The 23,232-nt window shown below is 39.4% G+C and overlaps 1 protein-coding gene across 1 annotated transcript in view; it reads left to right on the top strand.

Moving 5' to 3' along the window:
- The first annotated feature begins 850 nt into the window (after positions 1 to 850).
- The window catches only part of CDYL2 (chromodomain Y like 2), a 75,020-nt gene continuing 52,638 nt past the window's right edge, over positions 851 to 23,232 (top strand). Inside the window, exon 1 of the mRNA XM_081963358.1 lies at positions 851 to 1,196. Coding sequence (XP_081819484.1) covers positions 1,173 to 1,196 — 24 coding nt within the window. The 5' untranslated portion in view covers positions 851 to 1,172. The remainder of the gene's footprint in view (positions 1,197 to 23,232) is intronic.

Raw genomic sequence — 23,232 nt, 5'->3', positions numbered from 1 at the left:
ACAATAGTAGAGTTGGAAGGGACCTTGGAGGCCTTCTAGTCCAACCCCCTGCCTAGGCAGGAAACCCTATACCGTTTCAGACAGATGGCTATCCAACATCTTCTTAAAGACTTCCTTCTTCTTCTTCTTCTTCTTCTTCTTCTTCTTCTTCTTCTTCTTCTTCTTCTTCTTCTTCTTCTTCTTCTTCTTCTTCTTCTTCTTCTTCTTCTTTTTCTTTTTCTTCTTCCTCTTCCTTCTTCTTCTTGTCTTCTCCTCCTCCTCCATGCCTCCCTCTTCTCTCAGTTATCCTCCTCCTCCTCCCCCTTGCAGGTGCCCAGAGGTTTCTTTCAGTAAGAAAACCGAGGTTAGGCTTGGGGGGGGGGAGAAACCATCATCCAGAAAGAGACCCTCGGCAGACCCTTGCAGACTTTCAACACCCCCCACCCCCACCCTCCGAAAAAACCCAACCACCGGACCACCCTCCTCAAGCCACCTCCGTGGGGCAAGTCAGGCTCCCCAGGACCGAAATGGCAGAAGTGGCCCCAGGTGCAGGGTTGGGGGGGGTGGGGGTGGACGACGACCTTACCCGAGGGGAGGGAGGTCTGCGGGAGAACCCGCCTCCCCCCCTTTTTTTTTTTTAATCCCGTCGCGCCCCCCACCCTCCCGCTTGTGTCGCCTGGACTGGGGGGTGGGGGTTGAAGGGGGGGGGAGGAGGTTCCTGAAGGCAGAGTCTCACCCGCGCGCAGCCAGCCAGCTAGCCACGCGCGCGCGCGCGCACGGGGGCTGGCGGGGGCGCGCCTTCTACCCTCCCTGGCTCCCACACGGCGCCGCCGGAGCGCTGCTCTCTTGCTTCCCCGTTGCTGCTCCCGGTTACGCCAGCCTGCCAGCCTTGCCTGCCTGCCTGCTGCTGCTGCTGCTGCTGCCTCTCGCCCTCTGCCTTCGCCTCCGATTCTGCGCACAGGAGAAAGCCCAAAGCCTGTCATTCTTCACGGCTGCACAGTTGTTGTCGGGTGCTTTTTTTTTTTTCTCTCCCCTCCGCTCGGGTCGGGGGAGCGAGTGGTGGGGGGGCAAACACCCCCACGCGCACGCAGACCCCCCCTCCCCACGCCAGCCAGCCCACGCAGAGCCAGCCAGGAGGAGAAGCGCCGCGCAGGAGCCCCGCTGCCCACCCACCCACCCCCCGCCAGCCCAGCATGGCTTCGGGGGACCTTTACGAGGTACGCCGCCCGGCGGAGCTTTTGGCCGGGCTTCTTGCCGAGGGCAGCCCCAGCCGGCGACGGGAGGCGGACGAGGGAGGGAAAGGAAGGGGAGGCAGGGGCGGGTTGAGGAGGGATCGCCCCGGTGGCTTGCGGGCACCCGGGGCGGCTCTTGCGCGGGGGGTTCTCTCGTCGGAGTTGCCGGAGGAAGCGCGGCGCGGGGCTGGCGAGGCGAAGGCGGGGAGGCGAAAGGCAGAGCCAGGCGCCGCCGCCGCGGCTTGAGCCGGAGGGAGGGAGCGAGGGGGCCCCTCCCCTCCCTCTGCTGGCTCCCATCGGGGGACCTGGGGGGGGCACAGGGGCTCGGGGTGGGGGAGTTTGGACTACCCCGGACGGTTTCCCCCCCGGGGCGGAAAAAAGTCCAGGTAAAGTGACCGAAGGGGAAGCTGCGCCTGGCCGAAGTCTTGGCCGGCGCTAACAAACTCCTGCTTCTCCTCTTCCTCTTCTGGGAATGGAGGGGGGGGCGACTGTCGAACCTGGCGGGGAAGGGGCTGCTGCAAGGCAAGGAGAGTGGGAGGGCTTGATCGGGTGGGAGGAGCTACAGGGGTACAGATGCATGCTGGATGTTCGGGTGGTTTTTTTCTTCCCCTCCCCTTGAGGGGGCTCGCTTTGCAAGGAGGATTGGGGGGGGGGGGTCCCAGGTTGGCATTAGTGGTTGGGGGGGGTGTCTCAGAAATGAAGGCTTCTGGGGTTGGATGGCCTTTGGGTGGTAGAAGAAGACCACCAAGGATATGGCTTTGGTTGACTCTCTGGTGCTGAAGGCTAGCCTGGACTTCTCTCCATGGGTTTCCCGGGTAAGAGAAGTACCAGCAATCAATCCTCTGTCCGATTTTATTTATGGCTAGATTAGGTCACTTGTGTGTAGAATCAAGTCTTTGTAGAACCTTTCTTTGCCGTGTCTACCAGTAGAAAAGAATATTTGTTGCTCGGGATTGAACTGTGGGGTCCTTGAACCTCTCTGAGCTTGTTGGTGTTCTTCAACCTGATCACCTTCTTTCTTTTGGAGCAGCCTTGGATCTCACTGTGGTTGCTACTTCATGTGCCATAGATACGTCCACACCCCAGCCAAAATGCCCTACCATTATATCTGGCACCACTTCCAGAGCACACCTGTGGCCGCATTTTTCTCTTAGAAGTACCATCCCATTTGACCACCTAGCTCATCTTATGGCCTAGTTTACCTCAACTCTTCAGAGAAGAGGCAACAGATGTTCCATAACATGTAATTATATTAAATACTATAGTATCAGACGTTGTGGGAGCTTCATCACTGGAAGCTTTCAAGAAGGGACTGGACTGCTGTCTGTCAGAAATGGTGTAGGGTCTCCTCTTGGACTAGATGACCTACAAGGTCCCTTCCAACTCTGTTATTCTATCATTTGGAATCGTCTTCTCCATACTTTCCACAATGAAAGAGACTTACTGGGAGAAGAATGTTCTAAAAATTGTTCCCTTGTTATCCCCCTCTAATGTTCATTCATTCAGTTTTTCAGGCAGCATGTTTAATTGTAGCCAATTATTGGATCAATTACTTGTTCATATTTTAGGTGCCGGGGGGCGGCGCCTAGGAGTAGAGCCTTCTCTGTGGCGGGCCCAGCCCTGTGGAATGACCTCCCCCCGGATATTAGGAATACCTCTGACCTCCGCTCCTTTCGTGTAAAGCTCAAGACCCACCTATTTCAAGTTGCTGGCCCGGCTCAACTCTGATCCAATTATATCGCTCCTGACAGGTTTTTTATCTGGGATATTTTAATTGCATCCAATTTACTTAGGGGTTTTTAAACATTGTGTTTTTACTTGTTTTTATCTACCAATTCACCTCCTCCTAGTATATGTTTTGTATATGTCTTGGTATATGTTTTTGGTATATGTATGTTTGTCTATATATTTATTTCCTATGTTTGTTGTTCGCCGCCCCGAGTCCTTCGGGAGAGGGTGCGGTTAAGAAATAAATATTTATTATTATTATTATTATTATTATTATTATTATTAGTTGTGATTAATCCCAGTTGGAAGTTTAGGTCATATTTTCTACACAGCCCATGAGAAATGACTAATGTGTTTATAATTCTAGGAATAAATAGCCTATTTGATTGAGACAACCACTTTTCCATCAAATAATTATTCTTCATTAAAGAAGTGATCTGTGTCAAAGGGGACAATTGATATTAAACATACCTATAAAGCAGATCACAGTCTCAATCAAATATCATCCTGCCTGCCTCTATCCATTTCCTTCACTTTATCCTTTAATTTAAAAAAAAAACAGCAATCTGCAGAGTACACAAAGTTTAGCGGATAGTAAATGAAAGAAATTAAAAGCATAAAACTAAAAAAAAGACTACTTTACTTTACATCAACATATTTACTGTAACTCTCCATATCTTTCTTCTATTGCAATCCATTCTTAATTCCACCAAGTCTATACATTGATGTATCCACTGCATTATTTTGTAAACCATTTAGCTTCGTCCAACCACTGATTCCTTGGCTTTTTCTCTTCATCAATTCACTTTTCCCATACAGAGATGATCTGTACTTCAAATCATTCAGGTTCCCACCCAACAACATGGCATCGTCTATCTATAAAATTATACATGCGCGTATGGCCCTACCACAAAAAAAGTCTCCAAGTCAACACAATCCTTCCACATGTTCATCCATAAATACATTAAACAACCAAGAGGACGTCCCACATCATTATCTTACCACACTAAACCAGTTATTAAGTATTCTATTTATCCTCACACATGTTTATTTACCTTACTATATCTTATTCAGCAACCAATCACCAGACAAAATATTCCATAACTCAAAAATCCTATTTTCTTTATCAGGTGCTTTTTTAAAATATCAAATACTATGGTAAAGTACAACGGTGCTTCAGTATTCAACATTAATTGGTTCTGGGAGGCATAATGGATACTAAAATCAAACAACCAACACAGGGGTCCAAGTAACACCCCCAACGAAAGAAGATTTGAGTTTCCTCAAAGTTCCATTTTATTAAAGATGTCCTTTTGGCACATCTGGGAAAACCCGAATCTGAAAGTTTCAAGGTTTTCATCACTCAAAATAAGGTTCAAATCCAATCAGTCACCATCCAAAACTGGAGGTGCCTCCCAGTCATCGCATCGCAGCTGCAGGGCTAGGTGGCCTTGACTCTCTGAGGAAACAATGTTATTTTGACTCTATATATCACCCATACTCCATATAATCCCACAGGAGACAATGTGGCAGGCCTGAAGGCCCAATATAAAAGATGGCTTCCAAGTCTGACGCCAGGTGACTTACCACATGATGCTTTGTTTTGGCCAGGAAAAAACGTTCTACCTGTCCTTTTTCCTGTCAGCGAGTTTTCCAACATGGCTGACTTCGTGCCTGCCCTGTGCATTCATCTCTCTCTTCTTTTTGCAGGGTGCTGAATATCAAAGAAACTGCCCAGAGAGCATTTTCGCATCAAAATGCATCAAGTAAATTTGAGGAGTTTTGAAGCAGTCAAATGCCGAGGTGTCCCTGTACACTAAATTTTCTCAAATCCATCTCTTAGCCACCTCCCCAAAAGCAGAAATCTGTTCTGGCCACCACTCAGCTAGCATAAAACGACATTGCATTTCCCAATGTTGTCCATTCTCATAAATTTCTACCTCTTGGGTCAGAATCCCGGCAAACAGCTTCTCAAGCAAATGTAACACATTTAATTTCCTGTAGCTTTTTGTTTACGCTTGTAACACTCTTGGTATTGAGGAACAATAATGGTGTACTTTCCAGTTAGAAATAAACAAATGCAGTAATCACAAATGCATTAACAGAGTTACAGAAAATAATTTGTATTGTATTTTGTATTTTATTTTATAACCTAATAAAATGTTTCAAAATAAAAATTTAAAAATCCCGGCTAGATATATAACAACAACAACAACAACAACAACAACAACAACAACAATGACAGATTAAATAGATGGAAAACCAAAGCTTGGCATGGACAACACTTGAAAAACATTGAAGGAAAATGTGATGACAACCTTACATGGGCATGGCTTAAGATGGGATCCATCAAGAAAGAAACGGAAGGTTTAATAATGGCTGCTCAAGAACAAGCACTACAAACTAATGCCATGAAAGCAAAAATACAAAAATCCATTGACAATCCACATCAAGAAATTGCCGCTTCCTGCAATAACGCAGCCGACTTTGCAACAACAAAGTAAAAACTCTTTCACATTTAATATGTGAATGCAGCAAAATTGCACAAACTGGTTACAAAGCTAGACATGACTGAGTTGCTAAATTAATCCACTGGTCATTATGTAAAAAATACAGATGTACCTTTATCCAAAAAGTCATGGAGCACAAAGTGGAAAAAGTTACCGAAAATGAGAAGGTGAAGATATTGTGGGACTTTCAAATACAGACGGATCGTCTTTTGGAACACAACACGCCAGATATCACAGTTGTAGAAGGGCCAAAATGTACAGTTTATTGATATGGCTGTACCAGGAGACGCCAGAGTCAAAGAAAAAGAACTGGGAAAAAATCACGAAATATGGCAACCTGGACATCGAAACTACATGGCTATGGATGACACATGTAACAGTGATACCCATTGTCATCGGGGCACTTGGTACCATGTCCAACAATTTTCAAAATACATAAAGAAATTGCAGCTTCCTGCAATAACACCAGTGGAAGCACAAAAAACTGCGCTACTAGGAACATCATATATTTTAAGTCGATACTTGGTTGATACCTAGGACGCTGACAGTAACCCGTATCAAGCATTAGCACCAGTCAATGGTATTTGTGACACATCTTTAAAATGTTCACTTGACTTGAATTTCATGCTTCATTAATAAAAATAATAATAATAATAAACAAAAAATAGTGATACCCATTGTCATCGGGACACTTGATACCATGTCCAAGAATTTTATAAAACACATCAAGAAATTGCAGCTTCCTGCAATAACGCAGCAAAACTGCAAAAAACTGCGCTACTGGGAACATCATATATTTTAAGAAGATACTTGGTTGATACCTAGGACGCTGGCAGCAACCCGTATCAACCATTAGCACCAGTCAATGGTATTTGTGACACATTTTTAAATGTTCAGTTGACTGAGTTTTATGTTTAATGAATAATAAATAATAATAATAAAGAAACAAATAACCTAGGATGCTGTTAGCAACCCGTATCAGCCATCAGTGCCAGTCAATAATATTTATTATACATTTTAAATGTTCAGTTGACTGAGTTTCATGTTTAATGAATAAAAGTATAATAGACAAAGTTACAGAAACATTCCAGAAGATAACACCCATATTTCTCCAGTTACTATATTATTATTTATTACATTTATTTGCCATCAATCTCTCCACAATCCATACTTACAATCTTTTCATTTCTCACAGCATTTATTTTTGGTTTCAATATTTGTCTTGAACTAAGTAATAATATTATTACCATTTCATTCTTCACCGTGTAATTCATATAGAAATCTTTAAAATATTCCATCCAACATTCACTCATTTTAGTTTTGTTTCAAATCATGTAATCACTTCTTTTTTTAATTCTACTCACTCACTTGAAGACTCCTTGTTTACCCCTCTTTGCCCTCTTACATTTTTTTAAACATTCATGCAAAAAATTTCTGTGTCTTTATTTTATTCAAGGCAAAGTTAAAATTCAAAACTCCAAAAAAGAGGGGGAAAAGCCCACAAAAAATAAGACATTTTAAAAGGCATCAAAAAACCCCAACATGTATAAACATGGTGTCACCCCTAATTAAATACTGATTAACACATTACTACAAAAAATGATTTGCATTTACGCTGTCTTTTAGACTTATCTTTCTTGCTTTCCAAGATGTTATTATTTGTAGCTACTTTTTTCCTATATGCTTACTATATATTATCTTTCTCTCTTCCTCATATTTTTCATCATTTTTAATCATTCCCTTACATGTATTTTTTTTCATTCACAATTTATTTCACTTTATCATCCTATCATGTATTTTATTAATTCTTGAAGTCCATCTCTCTTAAAAGTTGCTAAGATTGAGAAACGCTGCCCTGGATGGCAACAAGAAATTCTTTACTGCAGTTTCATAACTCTTGTACAACCAAAGAAATATGTATTGATAATAAAGACATGTGCAATGATTACTAACTACTCCTACCATAAGCATTTGTCATCTTTCACAAGAAACAGTGTTGATTAAAGTTTGAACCCCAGATTCTAAAGCAATGATAACTTAGCCAAAGTTCTTTATATAACCAAAGGAAAACACTCAAAATGCAAGCTCCGTGCTTTTATGCGTGTTGCAATTTTGCATGCAAATACATCAGAAGCAGGGTTTTCACTGTAATACACAATGTGTGTTTCATCACTTCTTCCACCTGTATATATCATCAACTATGCATGAATTCCTTGTTTTGAATTAGTTTGGCATTTGAGCCTGTAAGCTGGTCATGAAAGCCACAACTGGATATTTAGTGGAAGACAGCTGTAAATGGAAGCACCTCTATCAAATTAATTATACTTCTTCTAAGCTTAGCGTATAGACTTCCTTTGATAATGATTTAAGTTTTCTACAAAGAGCCAAAGGAGACAATATGCAGTATGAAAGGAATATTTAAGATACAGTTTTAGCATTGTGCATTCCATAGAATAATGAATTTAGTTTGGTTTATCCCAAAAAAATAAATAAGATTCTTATTATCATTTTATGCAAATGATTTTGCAGATGTTTATATTATTTTGTAATTTGGTGATATTTCAGCATAGATGTCTCACCCATTTCTACAATAAAGCATGCTTCTACAGAGTTGTCATGACAGGACAATGTCCTCACCAGTAACCTCCTAATTTTTTAGAAATATTAACCAGTCTTGTGCTTAAAAGGAAAGAAGAGGATTACTGGTTGATTTTATGTTCCACGTAGAATATCTATGAACAGTGAGTGAAACTTTTATCCATATGCACCAGTACTGATAAGCTTATACCAATACTAGCAAAATGCTGAGTCAACAACTAGGAATATTAATAGATTTTCAACTTTGGATTGTGTGTGTTTTTCTCATAACATCTGCTTTCAGTTATAGTAATATGTATGTTGGAAAATCATAAGGTAGTTAAAAACTCCCTCTCCCCTTCTCACCTGGTAATCACAATAGCGAAAACTATAGGTAAAACAACTTCTCAGAGTCACTGGGAGTCAGGTGCAATATACATTTGATTAATCTCTTCTGAGATAATCCATAACATGAGCATCAATTTATAGAGTTTTTGTTGTTAGTTGCGAAGTCATGTCCAACCCATCGCGACCCCATGGACAACGTTCCTCCAGACCTTCCTGTCCTCTACCATCCCCTGGAGTCCATTCAAATGCACACCTATTGCTTCAGTGATTCCATCCTGCCACCTCATTCTCTGTCGTCCCCTTCTTCTTTTTCCCTCCATCGTTCCCAGCATTAGGCTCTTCTCCAGTGAGTCCTTCCTTCTCATTAGGTGGCCAAAGTCTTTGAGTTTCCTCTTCAGGATCTGGCCTTCTAAAGAGCAGTCAGGGTTGATCTCCTCTAGGACTGACCGGTTTGATTGTCTTTCAGTCCAAGGGACCCGCAGGAGTCTTCTCCAGCACCAGAGTTCAAAGTCCTCCATTCTTTGGCGCTCAGCGTCCTTACGTAGAGTTCTCTCATAGAGTTCTTACTAAAACTCAAACCTACAAACTCCTCTTTTAATATATAAGAAAAGGCCTTTCACACTCAGATACTCAGGTTGACTTCAGATGCATAAATAGGAAAACTCTATGAGGAGCACAATATCATATTCTATGACCATGTATAGAGAGATTAATGTTTTACCATGATTTGCCTTCAAGAATTATGGAATGTGGGGTACTTGGTGCTCTACCTGGATTATTTTTTACTCCGTTCACTACCTCCTCTTCGAAAGTGCCTGCCAACCAATATCTCCTGACAATTACCATAGATTATTTTGCTATATGAAATCAATGAAAATTCACCACATCCTGAGCCGTAAGATATTCATAGTCACCAGAAAAGTAATAGGTAGGTTGAGCAAAGAATATGTATTGTAAAATTATTTTTCTGTGTTTTTCTAAAAATATGAGAAGCTGTTTCTGCAATTGCTGCAAATGGTTGTCAAACGTGTTCAAAACTAGATACTTTTCTTCATGTAAGCCATCTGTATCTTTTCCAATTCTAATTTTATATGAAGGATGAAATATCTTGTAATAAGTATGGCTAGTCCCAGCTCCAGAGTTACACCTGCTGGCCAGAATGCATGAGTAATGGAAGGCATTTCCCAGTCCAGAGATATACAGTACCTATCTGATACAGGAGGTTATTTGTAAGTCAGGGTTGAAATGACATGATGAAACTTTTTAATTTCACAAGATATGGACAGAATTTAACCATAGTTTTGACTGGAAAATAGTGACCAAGCCAAGTCCATAAATATTGTCTTTGTTTCTGATTTTAAAAAAGTCAGTTTGGCCATCTCAATATTTGGTGAAGATGATGGAAAATTCCTCTCTTTTGAATTGCTGAATCTTTCTACCTTGGTGCATATAATAATTTCGCTGGAGTTGTCATATTAAAAAAAAACAGTGTTCCATGTTTTTCCAACTGCCCGTCCATCAGTCCCAAAAAGACAGACTTCTGGCCTCAATTGTGTATTAATCTTTAAAGTCTTCTGAATCAGTGTAGGAATTTCAATCCAAACTTTTCTAGCTTTTTTTTTACCATGATAACAGATCCTTTGCCTGTGCATAGTTCCAACGTGCATTTGAAATGCCTTTACTAGGCAATTTCTCTGGAAACATATTATTATTATTATTATTATTTATTAGACTTGTTAGCCGCTCCCTCTCCACGAAGGGACTCGGGGTGGCGTACAATAAATAAATCACATGTTACACATAGACATTACACGGAGGATGTATAAAAGTCACCACAACAATTGTTACAATACATACAATACAATACATACAACAGTAATAATAAGATTAAAAATTAAAATACCCTAATTTAAAATTTAAAGTTTAAAATTGCCAGGAGGATTAGAGATAGAACTATAGTTGAGCCAGGCCGGCTAGTTGAAAAAGGTGGGTCTTGAGTTTTGTACGGAAGGAGCGGAGGTCGGTAGTAATCCTAATGTCGGGGGGGAAGGTCATTCCAGAGGGCTGGGCCCATCACAGAGAAGGCCCTGCTCCTGGGCGCCGCCCTTTGGCACTGCTTAGTAGACGGCACCCGGAGGAGTCCCTCTCTGTGAGAGCGGATTGGTCGTAGGGATGTATGGGGCAGGATGCGATCCCGCAAGTAACTAGGTCCTGTGCCATGGAGCGCTTTGAAGATGGTAATCAACACCTTGAAACGCACCCGATAGATCACAGGGAGCCAGTGAAGCTCGCGCAGGAGAGGTGTTTATATGGGAGTATCTCGTACTCCCCATAATCACCCGCGCGGCCGCATTCTGGACCAACTGTAGTCTTCGGGTGCATCTCAAGGGAAGCCCCATATACCCACAGTACATCATATTATAGAAAATCTCAGAGTATAACAATATAAATTTCAATATTTTCAATCACATATTTTCCCATTGCTCCATCTGTATACTATAACAAATTTTTAGCCCACTTTATATCTTTTCACTTATTCTCTTTCAAATATCAACAGAAGTTTATACATTGTAGGAATTAGAGGGTCACCATTTGTATATAATCCCATTTCAACCTAACCAATATCTTCATGCAGATATTTTTTTGATGCAGATTATTGCAGGTATTAATGAAAAACTGAATTAGTAGTGTTGTCATAAATGGTAGATTTCAGGTTTGTTGATTGATGCTTATTTAAACTTGTAATTGACTTGGAAAATCTTGATATTTAATATTGCCTTCTGCTCTGGCATGTTAAGGATAATGAATGACTCAATCATAAAGGTATTTGATCAACGAAATAATCCAGAGCAATTGTGATTACAGATGTTTGAACATCTAACTGGTAAGCTTCAAATGAGAGGAGGGGGAATAAAAGCAGATTCCTGGAATATTACCATTAGGGTTATAAGCTTCAGGACTAACAATTCCGGTTTTATATCTTGACAAACAGGTATCACTGTTTAGATTTTTGCAAAATTAACGGCCATGCAACAATTCACTCAGGGTATTATTAATTCACCTGCTTAAATAAATGCCAGGACTTGAGAGCGGGCAGGCACACTAGCTTTTAAATCAGATAGTTTTGGAATAGATACGAGCATTTTTGGAGCAGAATTGAGAAGCGGCAGGACAAAATTTCCATTTTCTTTCCTTTTATTCTCAAATAATCATTGAGAGAAATGAAAGCAGCTGATCTATTGTGTTACTCCTACTCCGAACAGATTATCTTGCATAATAATATCAAGCTTTAGAAAGTAGCGTTGCTGATAATGGAATGCAGACCCCAAATTGGGTGGAGGTGGTTGAGATTAGTGTGCATCGCAAGCCTATAACTTTTCCTATGATACAAAAATTTGGCTTTAGGTATCACTGTGAATCAGTTACACCCACATCTTTTTATTTCACTGCTGTTTACAAGCTGGTTCTTAGAAGAGTCGAACCATTTATTCTCTACCGTCCCGTCCTTTCAGAAGTGAAATAGTTGTCTTCCTAATTTTTTTACACTATAATAAGTTGATATTTTTGACTGGGGGAGGACACACACACACCTTGTGACAATGATGATACAACTATTTTAAACTTCATGTAAACTGCTTTAAATCTGATCGTATTTTTTTTTTTTTTTTTTGGCAACAGAGTTATCAAAGTCTAGAGTATCTTACCCGATTCAGTTGTTTCAGCTAACTTCCACAGTTTCAATTCCAACTTAACTTCTGTGGATCTCACAAAATATTTAACAGGTTCCTAAGGGGGCTTGTGTAAGTGCTAATGCGCCTATCGCCCCTGTCACATTTTAGGGTGTGTGGTTTTTTTCATTTTGTTTATTCAAATTTGTAATTTTTGTTTGATGAATAAATAAAAATGATGATGATGATGATTGGGGAAGGCTAACCTGAGACTTGGACATTTGATCTAACTTTTCTCTTCTCTTGCTTATTACTTATACTTTTACTTATTTTTGTCCCAAGCATCACTGGAAAATCACACCATTTTTATTTGTTGACTTGTGAACTTGGAAATGCTGGGTGCTGCAAAATAGGAGCTCAGGGATAGTTTGCTGGGCACACACACACACTTGATGTGCAATGCGCGTGCATGTGCAGTACTAAAAAAATGCTTCTACAGAAGCAAAAAAGAGGAGAAAAAGTTTGAGGGTGTGGCAGGCCATGTTACTACCTACTCAGCAGAACTGGTCCGAACCGGTAGGAACCCACCTCTGGATATAACTATGATCTGCAGGCCCTTGTTGTACATCACTGCCTTTTGACAAACTTCTGAGCTCCATCAGGCTGAGATAGCGGTGCACTCCAGAATAGAACAGAACAGAACAGAACAGAACAGAACAGAACAGAACAGAACAGAACAGAACAGAACAGAATAGAATAGAATAGAATAGAATAGAATAGAATAGAATAATAGCGTTGGAAGGGACCTTGAAGGTCTTCTAGTCCAATCCCCTGCTTAGGCAGGAAACCCTACACCACTTCAGACAAATGGCTATCCAACATCTTCTTAAAAACTTCCAGTGTTGGAGCATTCACAACTTCTGGAGGCAAGCTGTTCCACTGATTCATTGTTCTAACTTTCAGGAAATTTCTCTTCAGTTCTAAGTTGCTTCTCTCCTTGATTAGTTTCCACCCATTGCTTCTTGTTCTACCCTCAGGTGCCTTGGAGAATAGTTTGACTCCCTCTTCTTTGTGGCAACCCCTGAGATATTGGAACACAGCTATCATGTCACCCCTGGTCCTTCTTTTCATTACCTAATTCCAGCAACCGTTCTTCATATGTTTTAGCCTCCAGTCCCCTAGTCAATCTTTGTTGCTCTTCTCTGCACTCTTCCCAGAGTCTCAACATCTTTTTTACATCATGGCAACCAAAACTGGACGCCATATTCCAAGTGTGGCCTTACCAAGGCATTATAAAGTGGTATTAACACTTCACGTGATCTTGATTCTATCCCTCTGTTTATGCAGCCTAGAGGTGTGTTGGTTTTTTTGGCAGTTGCTGCACATGTCTGGCTCATATTTAAATGGTTGTCCTCTAGTCATCAAGTCATCATCTTTTGCTTCCCCTCCAAAATATCATATCTAGGAAAAGATCCAGCTGGATCCATCCATCAGCCAAAGATGAAAATAATACAGGAGTTTGGCTGGCTGGCTGGTTTCTCCGTCTCTTTGCTGGCTATCCAGAAAGACATTTGGGATATTTAAGATAAGCCTTTTGTTGTGAATTCTCCATGCTCTATTTGCAACATTTTTATGGAAGATAACATCTGTCTCCTGTGTTTTCCAACACTCCTTCCATCTTTTGGCTTTGAAAATAAATCCATTGATGGAAGGAAGGAACGGGAGACAAAGCTAGGAGCTGTTCTTCTAGAAACAGTCAATACTACTAGTCCTGAGTCTACAAAACTAAAAAAGAAGCATGTTCAGGTTATTTGCATCAATGAGTAGACCACCAAATTGTATATCTGTGTAAAGTTGTTCCTCTTTGGCAGCACAGATGTTATAGAATTCCCCATCCTCCGAAATCCAATTAGCTCTTACCTTGTGAGGCCTCAGGAAATTCTTAAAAACAGAATTGTTTTAAGAGGGCCTTTGCTTGTAGAGGTTTCATTGTCTTTTATTGCTTTCTTGGTGGTTGGTTGGTGGTTTTTATTTGTGGCTTAATTTTGCCTGTTGCATACTCAGATGTAGTTGTACCTTGGAGGTTTTAGTGTTATCATTGTAACCTATCAAGAGGCTCTTGCTTGCAGTGAACACGAAACCAACTGATCAGTCAATCATCTAAAAACAAAATTATTCTAAAAGTTAGCTGATTGAAGGGGAAATAATGTACAATAAAGCTTCAAATAAGTATGGTCAATGTACTAAATCTTCAGTATGCATTCAGCGAAACTCAATGCTTATGTAGTCCTTATAGAATTGTGACATTGCTAAAAAGTAAACGGAAAATTACTTAAACTGAAGGTTAGGGTTAGATAACTTTTCTATAGTTAGTCAATCTAGCATTAGTGCCCTTACAATGAAGAAGGAGGAGGAGGAGGAAGAGGAAGAGGAAGAAGAAGAAGAGGAGGAGGAGGAGGAGGAGGAGGAGGAGGAGGAGGAGGAGGAGGAGGAGGAGGAAGAAGAAGAAGAAGAAGAAGAAGAAGAAGAAGAAGAAGAAGAAGAAGAAGAAGAAGAAGAAGAAGAAGAAGAAGAAATACATTAAAAATAGTTAAAAATCACCCAATCTTTCAACGTTTCATGAGATTTGCCATTTTCCTCTGAAATTTCCTGAGGTTCCCTGGGAGTGTTTTAATCTATGTTCTATGAGATTCAGTTTTGAGGTTTCAGTGGACCCAACCAGGAGAGTTTTACAGCTGTACATTACCCCCAATGGTCAACTACTGGTTAAACCAAGAATATAAAGAACAACGGTGTTTATTTAACAAGTGTGAAGAAATGTTAGTTAGGCTTGTTTATTTCTGAGAACTGTCGCATTTCTCTTTAAAATGCATTAATTTATACTTGACAGAACCCATTATCATTCTTCAAGTCCTTGGAAAAAACATCTTTGAGGTTGGTCTGTTTGTACATTTTATCAGCAAATCATATATATATATATATATATATATATATATATATATATATATATATATATATATATATATATATATATATATATATATATATATATATATACATATATACATATATACATACACACACACACACACACACACACACACACACACACATATATATATATATATATATTTGTTTTCGTAGATTTTCACGGGTGTAGGTATGCTGGTTTTGTTGTATTCGGGTCTTTTCCCGTGTAAGGTTGAGATTGTCTTTGCAACGTTTCGGCAGGATCACACCTGCCATCTTCAAGCTGTGGGCTTAAAATTTTAAGCCCACAGCTTGAAGATGGCAGGTGTGATCCTGCCGAAACGTTGCAAAGACAATCTCAACCTTACACGGGAAAAGACCCGAATACAACAAAACCAGCATATATATATATATATATATATATATATATATATATATATATATATATATATATATATATATATATATATATATATATATATATATATATATATATATATATATATATATATATATATATATATATATATATATATATATATATATATATATATATATATATATATATATATATATATATATATATATATATATATATATATATACACACACACATATATATACACACACATATATACATACACACATATATATAAGCCAAGTGTCACTCACTCATCACAAAATCTCCAGAACCGTAAAGCCTACAAACTTGAAATTTGGCACGTATGCTCGGTAACAAAGGATTTTTTGAAATGACCATCAGATCATTAGTAATTCTTATACAGTAATTAACATGCTCTGATGCTAAGACGTTTTACTCCCCCTCCCCACCTGAAAAGAACTCTGTTCCAACTGCCAGCTGCCTCACATTCCGTTACCTCAGTTCAAACTGGCAGACGTTCCACTCCTTCACTTAGGAGCGGTCTGGGGCTCCTTACAGTACTAAACGTCACCTGACCAAAATGTCTACGCCTTCCGCCTATGGAACTGCTTCCGGATTCAAGGCGGCGGAACAATATTCCCTTATGTGTTTCAATCACCGACCACCACTGAGCCAACGGATTGTGAACTAAATTTCTCCTGCATCGCCTGATCACATAGTTTCGTCGCGAAGCACGGGTATCCAGCTAGTGAAGTTATAAATCAAGCAGTTCGCAGTGTTTTCAGAAGATCTTCATTTCACTGCCAGTGCTAGTTAAAATCAGGGACCAAATGACAGAGATGATTGCCCTAGCTCCAGCTAGAAGTTTTTAGAAATCTGGGATGAGCACTGTGCATGTACATGTGGAGGATGCCGGGCCCCGAGATGCAGAATCCACCACTGGAGCCTAGGATGAGGTTCACCAGGGGAAAAACCTGGAACTCCTTCCAGGAGATGTATACTTCCACACACTTCCAGAGAGTGCTTAGAGTCCTTGGTGCTCTCTGAGCTTGGTTGTTTTCTTGCAGATACGTTAGGCAATTGACCCACTTCCACATGACCTGCCTCTGTAGAATTCTGAGGATCCGGTGGCAGGACAAGGTACCAGGCAAAGATGTCCTCTCCAGAGCAGGCCTGCCATCAGTTCACATCCTGCTGATGAAAGCCCAGACACGCTGGGCAGGCTGTGTTGCAAGGATGCCAGACCATCGCATCCCTAAACGGCTCCTCTACAGTGAGCTGTCGCAAGGAAAGTGATCACAAGGGGAGGACGGACAAAGGAAGCGATACAAAGACATGTTGAAATCCTCCTTCAAGTCCCTGGATATTGACCCCATCTCCTGGGAAACCCTAGCACAAGATCGATCGACATTTACTTGTTTGTCAAACATGTACAAAATAACAAGTATAGGTATGAACATAAACATGAACAAAGAAAGTAAATACAGATAAATGGGGACATTAAGACAGGGACTATAGGCATGCTGGTGCGCTTATGCACACCCCCTTTATGGACCTCTTAGGAAAGGGGTGAGGTCCACGATAGACATTTTAAGGTGAAACTGTGAGGATGTAACAATGGAGTCAGACAGAGCATTCCAGGTATGACCACTCTGTAGCTGAACTTGTATTTTCTGCAATCAAGTTTGGAGCAGTTTACCTTCAGTTTGTATCTATTGTTTGCCCAAGTATTATTGAGGTTGAAGCTGAAGTAGTCATTGACGGGTAGGACATTGTAGCAGACAATTTTGTGTACTATGCTTAGGTCAGACCGTAGGTGGTGTAGTTCCAGGTTGTTCAAGCCCAAAAGTTCGAGGCTGGTAGCATAAGGGATCCTATTGTAAGCAGAGGAGTAGAATACTTTTCTTGTGAAATGCCTCGGGACACGCTCAATTGTATTAATGTCTGATATACAGTGTGGATTCCAGGCAGACGAGCTGTATTCGAGAATTGGTCTGGCAAAGGTTTTATATGCCCGAGTTTGCAATACAATGTTACCAGAAAAGAAGCTTCGCAAAATTAGGTTAACAACTCTTAATGGCTTTTTGGTAATAATGTTACAGTGAGCTCTGGGGCTTAGTTATCTTGACTTAGCTTGGCTCTTTGTCCTTCTCTTTCTGCTACTTCTTTTAATTAGTGAACAGTTTGGTGTCATGATTGGTTAGTTGTTTTGTTCTATTTATAGTTTGTAAAGCTAGTTAGAGTGACTTTTTTTTTTTAGATGGGAAAAGTGGGGTAAAAAAAATAAACTTAATTGGAATAAAGGACTGCAGAATTGAAAAGAATCAGAATTTAATTTGAATCCAGTTGGAGGGTACATGAAAGTCTTGGTCAATTTGGATTTAGTTCTGGTCTACATCATAAAAATCATAGGAGATCTTAGCCAATAAACTCCTTTCTTATCTAATATGCCAGTGACGGCTGTCAAGTTGATGGAACAATTACACTGAAGGTTTTCCATTGCTGAATTGAGTGGTATCTGATCATGGGAGGAAGAAGTAGGAGGTGTCTTTGCTGAAAAACAGTTTTTAATTGATGTGCCCACATTTCCACAGATAGAAATATTTATTTCAGCATTAATCTACATTGTTCCATATGAACAATGTGGAATATTAGTCCACCCCATTGTTAACAAAGATTCAAAGGTCTACAGAAATTTGACTTGGGACTTTCTCTGGAACACAAATTGCAAATTCAAAAGGAAGTCAATGTTTAATGAAGTCAAGGGCCAGGGAACATGCGAGGAGGGGTTTTCCCCCATTTTTTTAGTTTCAGAAATATCTCTTAACACAGTTGTCTTAACATTTCTCACAATATTTTTGCCTCTGTTTGAAAACCACAACATTTGTTCCTCTACCCTTTCATTCTTCTTCTTTGTCCTCACAGATTGCTAACAAACACACACACACATACAAACACATACGTACATCACACAATAAAAACCATAACATATAAATATGAAATGATGACTTGTGGTGGGACATGAGTATGGAATTAATTAATGTTGAGGCACGTCCTACTTTTAATTATAAAATTCAAATGTAATCAAAATTAGGCCTTGTTTTCTAATCAAAAGGATGATTATGTGACAAAAAAAGAGCTATAGAAAATTCTTTTGTCCATTCATTAGATTTTTTTTAACAGTATAGCATATTCATGGCTTATTTATTTATTTATTCCAAGGATTTATGTGGCCACCCATCTTAAGCGAGTCTGGGTGGCTCACCATAATAAGAAAACCAATAAATAAAACAATTATAAAGCAATAAAAACAGTGAAAGAATAGTTTGCTTCTCTCTTTCTCCCGTTATTCGTTATATTGGGGAGAATTCAAATGTTGTATCTATTTATAACATAAGGATCTTGGTGGTGGTGTCAACCTTTTTTTAATAAAAGATGAATTGCTCGTTATTTTGAAGAACACAAGAATAATCAGAAGTTAATAACCAATTATCTCAACAGATGAAAACAAAAGCGTATATGGAGCCATGAATATATTACGGACTGTCGATTTTATACACATTAAAAGAAGAGTTTTGGTTAAGTTTTTTAAGTGAAAGTAGTTGCAATTTAGGAGGAAATATTATCCCGCAATTAATATAAGGTTGCATTTTCCTGGTCTACTAGAAACCTTAACAGTCTAGAGCAGGGGTGTCCAAACTTGGCAACTTTAAGACTTGTGGACTTTAACTCCCAGAATTCCCCAGCCAGCTATGCTGGCTGGGGAATTCTGGGAGTTGAAGTCCACAAGTCTTAAAATTGCCAAGTTTGGACACCCCTGCTCTAGAGCATTTCCATTCAAGACATGCATTCTTTGTCTCAATCTTCAAAATTTGTTCTTCAACTTCTCATCTCAATTTTGTGTCCTTGGTGCATACTCATTCATCAGTCCTTGTATAGGTTGTTCCTCATTGTTCCAGGTTTTATGTTATACTTCCAGTAATCCTCAGGTTCCCTTCTTTCTTGCCTATGCATGGATACTGTCGCGTTCCTTAAGAATTTTGTAAAACATATTGTTAGGGTTCCAAGTAGCACCCCCAACGAAAGAAGACTCAGAGGCTCGAGTTTCCTCAAAGTTCCATTTTATTAGAGATGTCATATTGGCACATCTGGGGAAACCCGAATCTGAAAGCTTTCAGGTTTTCCTCATTCAAAATAAAGTCCAAGTCCCCGCCCAGCACCCACATGTCCATCCCATGGCCCAATCATGCACCGTCCCAATTGGAGATACCTCCCAGTCACACCCCTCCAGGTGCAGGGCAAGATATCCTTGACTCTCTGAGTCAAGACCATGGCCAGCATTAAAAAGTCATTCCAAAGTTCTCTGGTGTAACATCAGAGGTAGGTAAAATAAAGGGTGCTTATTATTTAAGGGTCTTTGTTTCCTCCTATGGAATTAGTTCATTTGTTAAAGTTCATAATTCATTAAGATGGCTCAGTGGCTAAGACTCTGAGCTTGTTGATCAGAAAGTTCAGCAGTTCGAATCCCTAGTGCCGCGTAACGGAGTGAGCCTCCATTACTTGTCCCAGCTTCTGCCAACCTAGCAGTTTGAAAGCACTTAAAAAACGCAAATAAATACCTTTGGTGGGAAGGTAACAGCATTCCGTGCGCCTTCAGCATTTAGTCATGCCAACCACATGACCATGGAGATGTCTTCGGACAGCGCTGGCTCTTCGGCTTTGAAATGGAGATGAGCATTGCCCCCTAGAGTCAGAAACGACTAACACATATGTGGGATGGGAAACTTTACCTTTACTTTATAAACCAGACGTGCAACTAACTTCATTAACCTGTTTTCATATTTCTAAAAGACTCTCAAATACTGTGGCCTAAAAATGATCTTTCTTTTTCAGTAAGGAAATCACAGAAGTGAGTCCAACTGCATGAAGTGAGTTACTTTCAGATATAGAATTGCCTGAAGCTCATCTTCATAGCAGAGGCATTCAAAATATTAGTTACTGGTTAATCCCTTAAATTCAAATTAGCTGGTTGCACTGGAAGAAACATTGAATTCACAGACTTTGATCTGCTGATCAATGCAGGAATACAAATTAAAACATCTCCAATAAATGTTCAATTCGCCTTTGTTACAACAAAACTTACCCCAATCCTTTGTCATGATGTCATTGTCTGTTCTTAAGACTAGGAGGAATCCCAAAGATCCAATCAGAATCCTATAAGAATGAGATCTTCTGGTAAATGCTAGATATTGAACTGGGGGTATTTATTTATTTAATTATTCATTGAGTCATTTCATTGAGTCATTCATTCATTCATTTTCTGTAGCCATCTAACTCAACCAAATGACTCTCGGCAGCTCACAATTATAAAAGTACAGAACAATAAAACAATAAAAACACCCAGAAAATAAATACATATAGCAGCTGACATAATTAATCAACTAATGGTAAAGCCAAGGAAAGGGACTCAAATGCTATTTAATTATGGTCTTTCATATATTTAGTATATTGAATGAGATGAATGGTCTGGAAACATGAAAAATAAATACATAAACACCTAAATGTCATGCTATATATTTATAATACAATGTGCTTTTGAGCTACAGTCTTTCACCTTGCCTTGTTGAGCTTTGACATCATCACCTAAACTCCTTGTTCATCCTTCTGCTACTTGCTATGTCTAACCAACCAACACTGGAGACAGAGGGGGTCTTCTGAATAATTGGAAAAATTGTATATAATACAACTGTTCGTTATAGTAATTTAGACCTTGCAGACGGATTGGTGAGAGAGCAGGCATTTCCTCAAATATTTATTTTGTAGGCATCTGCATTGAAGATTGTAAGCATCTCTGCTAGTTTTTAGAAATGGCACAGATGCTAGTAAATGTCTTTCAATACAGTTGTTCTGTAAACCCTTGTTTTTAGTTAACAGCATATCTTCCTAGTTGACTGATGATTCCCAGATTTATGTAATTGGTTCTGGCAAATCAACAAAGCCTATCATAATTTGCAGGAGCAAGTTTTATTTTTACTATGCTTTTTTTTACTGAAGAAAAGTTATAACATCTTCTAGCAATTTTAAGCATTACTGTGGAATGAGATTAGATTGTTGAAATCAGTAGAAACATTAAATCATACAGAAGGCACTTCATTAAAAAAAGCTTTTTAAATATATTGTCCTAATTGAATAGAATAGAATTCTTTATTGGCCAAGTGCGATTGGACACACAAGGAATTTGTCTTTGGCGCATATGCTCTCAATGTGCATAAAGAAAAATAAAATAGAATACATTCATCAAGAATCATAAGATACAACACTTAGTCATAGTCATTGGTTACTAATAAGCAATCAAATTATACTAGGAAACAAATAAAACAATATAAATTTTTAAAGGTACAAGCCACGTGGTTATAATCATAAGAGAGAAGAGATAGGTATTAGGAAGGAAGAGAAGAATAATAGTAATATATTCTTAGTAAATAGTTTGACAGTGTTGAGGGAATTATTTGTTTAGCAGAGTGATGGCGTTCGGGGGGAAAACTGTCCTTGTGCTTAGTGCTATATAGCTTCGTTTTGAGGGTAGGAGTTGAAATAATTTATGTCCAGGAGGTGAGGGGTCTGTAGATATTTTCACAGCCCACTTTTTGACTCGTGTAGTATACAGGTCCTCAATGGAAGGCAAGTTGGTAACAATTGTTTTTTCTGCCGTTCTAATTATCGGTTGAAGTCTGTGTCTGCCTTGTTGGATTGCAGAGCCAAACCAGACAGTTACAGAGGTGCAGGTGACAAACTTAATTCCTCTGTAGAACAGAAACAAACGACTAAATGTCCTCTGATTCTGTTCTACAGAGGTAGAATATGAGGTACATGTGGACTAAACATAAAGATATCTTCCAAAAAGGGGCCCTCTCTTATATGAGAGGATGTAGAGAAATTGTGATTTTTAGAAGTCACCAAGGAAACTGAAGCAATACATCCAATAGATGGTTGAAGGTTTCTTCAAGGATCTCTCCAAAGTTAGTATGTGAATGATGAAAGAAAAACCGGCATTGATCTTTGGATTGCAGTATTGTTTTTCTTGGATACATCAGCATAAATATGCACTTGTGCTCTCTGAATTGAATGACACTGTTCGAAAGGATTTTGTGGTCATGGCAAAAATGCATGATTCAGAAAGCACACGGGCCATGCATTCTTCTCCTCTCACTCTTCTCACCACTTCTTGCCAGAGAGTGACTTACTAACATACAGGAGTCATCACATGTTCTGTTTAATGAAGCTCTTAAATGATGCATCAGGCATGGTGTCATACCAATGCTGTTTGTTAGTTGAGACTCTAGAAAGAGTACAGAGAAGAGCAACAAAGATGATTAGGGGACTGGAGGCTTATTAGATAGATAGATAAGATAGATAGATAGATTGATTGATTGATAGATGATAGATAGATGATAGATAGATAGATAGATAGATAGATAGATAGATAGATAGATAGATAGATAGATAGATAGATAGATAGATAGATAGATAGATGATAGATGATAGATAGATAGATAGATGATAGATAGATAGATAGATAGATAGATAGATAGATAGATAGATAGATGATAGATAGATAGATAGATAGATAGATAGATAGATAGATAGATAGATAGATAGATAGATAGATAAGATAGATTAGATAGATAGATGATAGATAGATAGATAGATAGATAGATAGATAGATAGATAGATAGATAGATAGATAGATAGATAGATGATAGATGATAGATAGATATATGATAGATAGATGATAGATAGATAGATAGATAGATAGATAGATAGATAGATAGATAGAT

The sequence above is a fragment of the Natrix helvetica genome (genome assembly GCF_964273705.1).
Source record: "Natrix helvetica genome assembly, chromosome: 10".
NCBI lineage: Eukaryota > Metazoa > Chordata > Lepidosauria > Squamata > Natricidae > Natrix > Natrix helvetica.
Note: the sequence above shows the minus strand (reverse complement) of the source record. Positions and strands in the feature narration are given on the sequence as shown.